This window comes from Aspergillus steynii, assembly GCF_002849105.1.
Source record: "Aspergillus steynii IBT 23096 chromosome Unknown P170scaffold_3, whole genome shotgun sequence".
Lineage (NCBI taxonomy): Eukaryota > Fungi > Ascomycota > Eurotiomycetes > Eurotiales > Aspergillaceae > Aspergillus > Aspergillus steynii.
In genome coordinates, this window is record NW_020194400.1 from 2894074 (window position 1) to 2903321 (window position 9248).

The 9248-nt window shown below is 52.8% G+C and overlaps 3 protein-coding genes across 3 annotated transcripts; 2 read left to right on the forward strand and 1 right to left on the reverse strand.

Moving 5' to 3' along the window:
* The first annotated feature begins 162 nt into the window (after window positions 1–162).
* On the forward strand, window positions 163–1427 carry P170DRAFT_508937 (OPA3 family protein). Its single transcript, XM_024854625.1, has 2 exons — window positions 163–385; window positions 447–1427. The coding sequence occupies exons 1-2, from the start codon at window positions 326–328 to the stop codon at window positions 1209–1211; spliced, it is 825 nt and encodes a 274-aa protein (XP_024706131.1). The 5' UTR covers window positions 163–325; the 3' UTR covers window positions 1212–1427.
* Window positions 1428–3261: 1834 nt separating this feature from the next.
* On the forward strand, window positions 3262–8098 carry P170DRAFT_435974 (class I myosin myoA). Its single transcript, XM_024849061.1, has 9 exons — window positions 3262–3520; window positions 3616–3852; window positions 3912–3957; window positions 4033–4515; window positions 4569–6266; window positions 6322–6413; window positions 6462–6709; window positions 6758–7326; window positions 7385–8098. The coding sequence occupies exons 1-9, from the start codon at window positions 3518–3520 to the stop codon at window positions 7807–7809; spliced, it is 3801 nt and encodes a 1266-aa protein (XP_024706132.1). The 5' UTR covers window positions 3262–3517; the 3' UTR covers window positions 7810–8098.
* Window positions 8039–9081, reverse strand: P170DRAFT_463916 (uncharacterized protein). The gene is made up of 2 exons (XM_024852202.1): window positions 8410–9081; window positions 8039–8316 (listed from the first exon to the last, which is right to left on the reverse strand). The coding sequence occupies exons 1-2, from the start codon at window positions 8965–8967 to the stop codon at window positions 8179–8181; spliced, it is 696 nt and encodes a 231-aa protein (XP_024706133.1). The 5' UTR covers window positions 8968–9081; the 3' UTR covers window positions 8039–8178.
* Window positions 9082–9248: the final 167 nt, after the last annotated feature.

The window sequence follows — 9248 nt, forward strand, 5'->3', positions numbered from 1 at the left end:
TTACCCGATCGGGCAATCGATAAACACCGCGCCGAATGCCGTAACAACCGTGTATTGCTGACTCAGCCTGCATTAGTCCCGCTGTGCATACATGGATGACGCAGAGCGGTGCCTGACAATTCAGTCATCACTATCACTTGGCTCAGCCTCGAGTCCCTCCAAAGACCTTCATGAGTCGATCCTCAATACTTCCTCCACATCCAATAAACCCGTCGCAGGACAGGACTATGAAGCCATTCTCTGGCCTTCCATGATTATTCCTTCATCATTATCAACGAACATTACTTTTAATTCTTCCCCTCCCTCCCCTCTCCGTTAATTCGCCATGTCCCTCACTCTCAAGCTCTCCTCCTTGGCCATCCGCACCCTCTCGAAGCCGATCGCCGTATGCTCAACCCACTCGATTCTGGTGTCAAACCCGGCCAAATCATGCTGACCACTGGAAGAACCAAATCAAAGCGCAAGCTCGCGAGCATGAACGCTTCCGACGAGTCTGCGTCGGAGTCGCGCAATCTCTTCACCGACTTGACATGCGCCTTCGTCTAGGTACACTCCGTGACAACGCCGCCTCTCAAAAACAAGCCATGGCCGAAGCCGAATTGCGAAAACACAAACCTGTCTCTCCGACGGCGAAAACTCACGCCGAGGCCAGAGCCGAAGAAGAAGCCGCCGCGAAGGCCAAAGCCGCTGCCGAAGAGGCCGCGAACCCTCGCAAACCCCACATACGACCACTGTCGGAGTCCAAAGCCATCGAATCTGGGGCGACATTCATCAGCGAATCGTTCTTGTTTCTGGTGGCGGGTGGATTGATCGTCTTTGAGTCGTGGCGGTCGCGGAGGAAGGAGACCACGCGCAGAGAGGACGTCGAGTCGCGGTTGGCTGAGCTGGAACAGTCGGAGAAAGCTGCCCGACAGGCCTTAGTGGCTTTGGAGAAGGAGCTTCTGCAACAAAAGGCCAAGCAAGGGGTGCTGCCAAAGTCGTCGCCTAGGATTCTCCCGCGCGAAGTGTGGGAGGTGGAAAAGCAAGAGGAAGTGGAGGCTGAAGAGCCCAGCTGGTGGTCGCGAGTGACGTCTTATTTCACATTTGGCCAAAGCCCAGAACAATCAGCTGAAGCTGTTGTCAACGACGATCAGGCCAATAATTTGCATGGCAAGAATCCGGCCCCGACAAAACCAACAAATCAGGACTCGTCAAAATCGACAGGCGTTTAATCGGTGATTGACATCTCGCTTCGTATATAATTTTGTTTCGTCATAGAGGTTGTTTGGACACAGGTGATGTTATACCTGTTCTTCTGTTTGGGATACCCTTCTCTGTTACCGGATGACGTTGAGCGGGGTGCACAATCTCCTCTTTCCACTGTACATATTTTTCTTCTCCTCTCTACGGCCGCACATTATAGAGCATCAAGAATATCATAATCCATGAGCAATCAAACTGATTCTGACCCCATTCGTGGACAATTTTCCTCGTCCCTTCGAAAGCGCCCCATATGGAAAGTCATGGGGCCAGTCCTCGCGACTCAGACATCTACTCTCCACGGTAGTGATCTTTGCTCTCATTCTCAGACAGGTTCTCATCAACGTCTTAATAGAATCCCAGTTGCCTGGATATGACTTCAACTTCTACTCGAGGAATGACTCGCAGCATCTACGCGTCCTTTTTCTGACCCCATCCTCCCTGGACTCTGATAACAAGGAGCAAACAATCTCTCGACTGATCCAGTTCTCAACATCCGTATCATCTCTTGAAAGATGTATCATCGCTTTCCTCCTCTCCGAAAACCCATTCAACAGCGCAACTGGAAAATATAGCTTGGACGGGCTATTGACTCTTCAAAAACTGTACGCATTCACCATTGGTTCCTTGCCCTCCATTAACAGTCATAGAACTATGGAAGCTCTCTCCATACCTATGCCCATTCTGCCCATTCCTGACTCATCTTGCTTCCTTGAGATTATAAAAGAGTACATGGGCGGCCTTGTGGACATTCCGGCGCAGGATCCTTCGACGGCGGATTCAATTAATCTACTATCTCATGCTAACTCCGGTGCTGCCGGTGTGTTGTCGGAGCACGAGACTAATGTCCTAAGCGATTTGTTCCCATCTCTAGGGGTTATGAGTCGGGCTCTTCGGACGCAAAATGGGCAAGATATCCTGTGTGATTATCTTGAAGAAGGTAATGCGAGGGGGTTAATAGATTTCTGGGGAGAAGATAGGGTGTTTGAGTGAACTTGCATGTTTTAAGTGGTTTGAACCCAAATATGCGCATCAAGTGATATTTCTATATTTATTTCGGCATCAGGTCTTGACATATATATCCGAGACTGCGCCAGACAAACTTATCTGATACCCAACATTTTTACGCTAGTTGATCCCTGAAATACTTTACTGCTATCAATGACAATTAAATTTAATCAATAATAAAGCCGAATATTGTTTCTCTGTACTTCTTTCGTCGCCTACTTGGCGCCTGTTCAAAGTAAACAGGCAGTGTGACGTCATAAGAAGTTCCTGTCCCAGGCCATTCAGGGGCCGGAGTCATACGAATACGACTCAACACTACGGAGTGTGGAGCAACCAATCTGCGGAATATAAATTCTAAGACACGCCAGACCTTTTGGATATCATGGATGCCATTGTCGGGGCTCTCAGCGACCTGAATATTTACACTCTGGACGATGTCGCGATTACTGGAATACTTCAACAATCCCCTGGAGAATACCTAAGACAGATTTCCGCTAATTTCATTGAATTGAATTGATATCTTGCGACTTCATCGTCTTCCTGCGGTTGTGGAGGATGAGAGAATGTATTAACAAGTCATGCACAACTTGGGGAAGGGCTCTCTGTGGAGAAAGATATGAGTATGAGTTGCAGGAGGAAATGCACATGAAAATGAACATGAAAAAGTGACGAGGAGAGCGTATTAAATAATAAGATCGAGTAACTATTCATAGACATGTTGTAAGCAAGGCATTGTCAAACAAAGATGTGGCACGTGCTCCGAGAGCATCGTCAGGCACCAGGAAAACCATTCAGGCTGGGCCGGTGGAACAGGGACGAGAACCCAAGGGCGATTTGCCGCCCAACCCCGGCGGCGAAATTGCATCGTAATCGGAGCCAAAGAACGGCGGTGATTGCGCGTTGCCGCTGACTCGGGCGCGGCCACACGTGCGCCGGCGGTGTGGCGCAGAAGGGGCGCGGCGGCCTTAGGCAGGAATCCCGTCCTTAGGCCGGCTGTCCTCCACAAGCAACCGTCGTCATTCTGGTCCCTCTCTCTCCTCTCTCTCCCTCTCCCTCTTCCCCCTCTGCCACTTCCCCCTCCATTCGTTCCCTGTGCTCCTGGAATCGGAGTTCCTCTTGACAACTCACGACGACTGCCCTGGAATGAGCACCCGGTCTTTTACGCTCATTCCCCTCCTTACCCTGTAATCGCTGATCGACTATCCCGCAACTGATACGTCGGATATCTTGACGCCTGCGCCAGATCCGGGGGCGATCGGTAGCAACAACCATGGTGAGTCGACTCATCCAGCGGCTTTTCTGGATTGAGAGACATGCAATCTTTAGAAACACCCGAAAGAAAATATACTAACCTATCTTCCAACTCAGGGACACTCACGACGTCCTGCCGGCGGGGAGAAGAAGAGTCGAGGTTTCGGTCGCTCCAAGGTCGCTGATGTCGGCGATGGGCGCCAAGCGGGGGGCAAGCCCCAGGTCCAAAAGGCCGTGTTCGAGACCTCGAAAAAGAAGGAGATTGGTGTTTCCGATTTGACATTGCTGAGCAAGATCTCGAACGAAGCCATCAACGATAACTTGAAACTACGTTTTGAACATGACGAAATCTACGTAAGCTCGGATCGCGCGGTCGATGGCGGAAAAATGACGGCTAACCGGGGTTGCTCTAGACGTATATTGGACATGTGCTGGTGTCCGTCAACCCTTTTCGAGACTGTAAGTGCGCTTGTGGCGATAGGGGATGTCGGGTGTCCGAGGATGGTTTGGCTGACTCCTTTTCTTGACCCCTAGTGGGCATCTACACTGACAGCGTCCTCGAATCTTACCGGGGGAAGAACCGACTGGAAACCCCGCCCCATGTCTTCGCGGTCGCCGAATCCTCTTACTATAACATGAAATCCTATAAAGACAACCAGTGTGTGATTATTTCCGGAGAGTCCGGTGCCGGAAAGACCGAGGCTGCGAAGCGGATCATGCAGTATATCGCGAGTGTATCCGGGGGCACCGATTCGTCCATTCAACAAACGAAGGACATGGTTCTCGCAACGAACCCGCTGCTGGAATCGTTCGGTAACGCGAAGACGCTACGTAACAACAACTCGTCCCGTTTCGGAAAATACTTGGAGTTGGAATTCAACGCCAATGGAGAGCCGGTCGGTGCCAACATCACCAACTATCTGCTGGAGAAGTCGCGAGTTGTGGGGCAGATTACGAACGAGCGTAACTTCCACATCTTCTATCAGTTCACGAAAGCTGCGCCGCAGAAGTATCGAGGTACGGATCGATTCGTTCTTTTGGTGACGTTCACAGCTAACCTTGCGATCTAGACATGTTCGGTGTGCAACAACCCCAGTCCTACGTCTACACTAGCCGATCCAAATGTTTCGATGTGCCCGGTGTCGACGACAATGCCGAGTTCCGCGATACGCTCAACGCAATGGGAGTTATTGGTATGAGCGAGGCCGAGCAGGATGATGTCTTCCGGATGTTGGCAGTGATTCTGTGGATTGGAAACCTCCAATTTACGGAGGATGACTCAGGCAACGCCGCCATCGCGGACCAATCGGTTGTCAACTTCGTCGCGTATCTTTTGGAGGTGGATGCGGCCGAGGTGAACAAGGCGATGACCATCCGCATCATGGAGACCGCTCGAGGAGGTCGCAGGGGCTCTGTTTACGAGGTTCCTCTGAACACCACCCAGGCCTTGGCTGTGCGTGATGCCCTGTCGAAGGCGATCTATTTCAACCTTTTCGACTGGATTGTGGAGCGTGTCAATGCTTCTTTGACTGCGCGGGATCCTGTGACGAACTCCATCGGTATTCTGGATATTTACGGATTCGAGATCTTCGAGAAGAACTCTTTCGAGCAGCTGTGTATCAACTACGTCAACGAGAAGCTCCAGCAGATTTTCATTCAGTTGACGTTGAAGGCGGAGCAGGATGAGTATGCTCGCGAGCAAATCCAGTGGACTCCGATCAAATATTTCGACAATAAGGTGGTGTGTTCGCTGATCGAGGACAAGCGCCCGCCCGGTGTCTTTGCCGCCCTGAACGACGCTTGCGCAACGGCGCATGCCGATTCTGGTGCTGCGGACAACACCTTCGTCGGCAGACTGAACTTCCTTGGCCAGAACCCCAACTTCGAAAGCCGCCAGGGCCAGTTTATCGTGAAGCACTACGCCGGTGATGTCAGCTACGCGGTCGAGGGAATGACGGATAAAAACAAAGACCAGCTGCTCAAGGATCTGCTGAACCTCGTTGGCCACTCGACCAACAACTTCGTTCATACTCTTTTCCCCAACCAGGTAAACCAGGATGACAAGAGACGCCCTCCCACCGCAAGCGACAAGATCAAGGCTTCCGCCAACGACTTGGTGGCGACGTTGATGAAGGCCCAGCCGTCCTATATTCGAACCATCAAACCCAACGATAACAAGGCCCCCAGGGAGTACAATGTGGGTAACGTGCTGCACCAAATCAAGTACCTCGGTCTTCAGGAGAACGTGCGTATCCGACGTGCTGGTTTCGCCTACCGTCAAACTTTCGACAAATTTGTGGAACGTTTCTATCTGCTCTCGCCCAAGACGTCATATGCTGGTGACTACACATGGACGGGCGACTCCGAATCCGGTGCGCGCCAGATCTTGAAGGATACCAGTATTCCGGCCGAAGAATTCCAGATGGGTCTCACGAAGGTCTTCGTCAAAACCCCGGAGACGCTGTTCGCGCTGGAGGCCATGCGTGATCGGTACTGGCACAACATGGCTATCAGAATTCAACGCGCTTGGCGCAACTACCTCCGCTACCGCATTGAGTGTGCGATCCGTATCCAACGTTTCTGGCGCCGCACTACTGGTGGTCTTGAGTTGATCAAGGTGCGTGATAAGGGTCACCAGATTCTCCAGGGCCAGAAGGAACGTCGGCGGATGAGTTTGCTCGGATCCCGACGATTCCTCGGCGATTACCTGGGGGTGGACAGCAAGGGTGGCCCTGGTGAGATGATCCGCGACGGTGCAGGCATTAGCGGTAAGTTTTTATCCCGATTCAATATGCTTCTCCTACTGATTCGGCGGGAATGTAGGAGGTGAAAACGTGCTCTTCTCTTGCCGTGGTGAAGTTCTGGTGTCCAAGTTCGGCCGCTCGAGCAAGCCCTCTCCGCGAATCTTGATTTTGGTGAGTCGAATTCCTAGCCACAAGAGGATTATGCTCTAACGTCTACAGACGAGTCGACATGTATATATTGTAGCGCAAACTATTGTCAACAATCAGTTGACCATCTCGTCCGAACGAACGGTACCAATTGGGGCCATCAAATCCGTCAGCACATCAAACCTGAAGGACGATTGGTTCTCTCTTGTCATTGGTGCCCAGGAGCCCGACCCTCTCGTGAATTGTGTCTTCAAGACAGAGTTCTTCACCCATCTTTCCACCGCTCTGCGTGGACAATTGAACTTGAAGATCGCCGACCAGTAAGTTTGGCTATATCAGAAATGCGAACTGATCTAACAACGCAATAGCATCGAGTACAACAAGAAACCCGGAAAGCTGGCCACTGTGAAGGTTGTCAAGGACCCGGCTGCTTCGAATGTGGACAGCTACAAGAGCAGCACGATTCACACCAGTGCTGGAGAACCTGCCAGCTCAGTTTCCAAACCGACTCCCCGAGCTAAGCAAGTTGCCGCGCGACCCGTCACTACCGGCAAATTGCTTCGTCCAGGAGGTCCTGGTGGGGGTCCTTCGAAGTTGGCTTCTCGACCTGTACCTCCGCGTCAGCCCCTGCCTCAAGCCAGCCCACAGCCGGCCGCTGTGCAACCACCGCCACCGGCTCCCCAACCGGCTGCCGCTCAACCTGCGCCCCCACCAGCGCCTAGACCTGTTCCGCAGCCTGTCGCATCCGTTGCCGCTTCTCATACACGAAACGCGTCTTCTGGATCCATGAGAGCTCCACCCCCACCTCCGCCTTCGAGTCCTCCGGCGCAAAGGAAACCGACTGCCAAGGTTCTGTATGACTTTAGCAGCGCCCAGACCAACGAGCTCTCTATCAAGGCTGGTGAGATCGTGCAGATTGTGTCTAAGGAGGGCAATGGTAAGTTTTGCTGTTACAGTTACATTCCTGTATCCTAGTCACGCTAATAGGTATTTAGGTTGGTGGCTGTGTATGAACACGGCGACATCCGTGCAGGGCTGGACTCCTGAAGCCTACCTGGAAGAGCAAGCTGCTCCGGCACCCAAGCCTACTCCTCCACCTCCCCCACCTGTGGCACCTCGAGCTAGCCCCGTCCCCTCGACCAACGGAGCTGTTGCCGCTGCCAAGGCTAAGCCGGCGCCTCCAGCACCTCCTGCCAAGCGGCCCAACATGGCGGGCAAGAGGACGGCGCCTGCTCCGCCACCGGCACCTCGCGACAGTGCCGTGAGCATGCAATCCCAGGACTCGTCCGGTGGCAGTGGACGTGCCACACCTAACAGCGCGTCCAACGCCAGTCTGGCCGGTGGTCTTGCCGAGGCACTGAGGGCAAGACAGAACGCGATGCAAGGGAAGCACCAGCAAGATGATGATGATGACTGGTGATTGCCTTTTTTACTCTTTCTCTTCTCTTTTCTTTTCTCCTTTTCTTCCTTTCTGATTTAGCACATTTCCCTTGACTTTACTCATTCCATTGGCTTTATGTTTGCTCAGCTTAGAGTGTCTTCCGTTTATTGAGTGTTTCCGGTCTACCTGATACCAACCCCCAAAAAGTGGACCTACATTGCTTGGCGCTGGCATACCCTCGGTGGATGTTAACATTGTTGAATTTGTAGGTAGAGATGTTTGGTATAAATAGAGTTTGATATACTATACGATATGCTTGAGCTGTTGGCTGTTGTAAGACATGGCCCGCATGCGAGGATACAAACATGTATAAATCAATGAACTATCTCAAGTCCAATCTAGATGCGCTTATTTCAGGAACTTGCTGGCCAAGCTCATCAAGCCGCCGGGGCCTCCAGTGCCGCTAGATCCACTGCCCTGGCCCTTCATGTACATCTTCAGCGCCATCTCAGCGGCCTTGTTCACAGCCGACTGCTTGTCCTCGGACTGCACAAACAATATTAGCATCACCCATACGAAACCACTCAAAATCACGAAACAAAAGGGCAGGAAAAAAAAAAGGGAAAAGGAGGAACTTACAGCACCACCATTCGAGTTCTTCTCCTCCCACAGCTTGCCCGCCTGCGCCATCGCAATCCCAATCAACTTGTTCTTATCCATACCCCCACCACTGCTCTCGGAGCTCGACCCGCCACCAGACGTGAACATCTTCAACGCCTGCATGGCGGCCCCCGCACCCAGGGAGTTCGAGTCATGAGCGCGCTCGTCGCCGCCGCCGCCGTACAACGCCTGATGCGACTGCACCATATGCGACTCGTCGATGTCGTAGTTATCCTTCTGCGCGTACTGGCTCTTCCGGTCCTTGATGAACGACAGGGCGGTGTTGAAGAGCGAGCTGTCTTCGCCGTGCTCGGCCTGCGCGTGCGAGACTGCGGGGTTGAAGTCGTCGTCGGAGCCGTAGCCGCCGGATCCGCCGTAGTGAGGGTTCGGGTTTGCCGCGTTGGGCGTGTTGTAGTGGCTGCTGCCGCCGGCGGAGTAGGGGCCTTCGTTGCCGTAGGAGGGGGAGGAGGAGGAGTTGTTGTCGCCGCCGCCGGTGTGCTTGTTGATGGTGTTTTGGATGAGGTCGGAGAAGGACATTTTGGTGGTTGGGTTTCTCGATGGGGTTTCGTTGATGATATGGGAGAAGGTAGATAGGAGGGAGATGAGGAAGGAGGAAAAGGAAGGAGAAGTCAGTCAGAAGAGGAAGAGATATTTAAGAGCAAACAACCTCAGCCAAGAGAGCTGCAGCTCAGGTGGATGCGTGCCTCAGGTGTGAAGGAGGGGCTGTGGCGGTGCCGTCGTCATGGGTCTGGTGGGGCGGTGGGGTGCCCAGCCACATTTGGTCGGCTGACTCAGCGCCCGTGGACTTTGCCTGTTTG

Bases quoted from the DNA above. Each gene is read 5' to 3' on its own strand.
- P170DRAFT_508937 (XM_024854625.1), top strand. From the start codon at position 326: ATGTCCCTCACTCTCAAGCTCTCCTCCTTGGCCATCCGCACCCTCTCG. The intron at 386-446 runs GTATGCTCAACC...GACCACTGGAAG, and splicing joins CCCTCTCGAAGCCGATCGCC to AACCAAATCAAAGCGCAAGC.
- P170DRAFT_463916 (XM_024852202.1), bottom strand. From the start codon at position 8,967: ATGTCCTTCTCCGACCTCATCCAAAACACCATCAACAAGCACACCGGC. The intron at 8,317-8,409 runs GTAAGTTCCTCC...TTGTTTGTGCAG, and splicing joins AGAACTCGAATGGTGGTGCT to TCCGAGGACAAGCAGTCGGC.
- P170DRAFT_435974 (XM_024849061.1), top strand. The intron at 3,958-4,032 runs GTAAGTGCGCTT...CTTGACCCCTAG, and splicing joins CGTCAACCCTTTTCGAGACT to TGGGCATCTACACTGACAGC. The intron at 6,414-6,461 runs GTGAGTCGAATT...TAACGTCTACAG, and splicing joins CTCCGCGAATCTTGATTTTG to ACGAGTCGACATGTATATAT.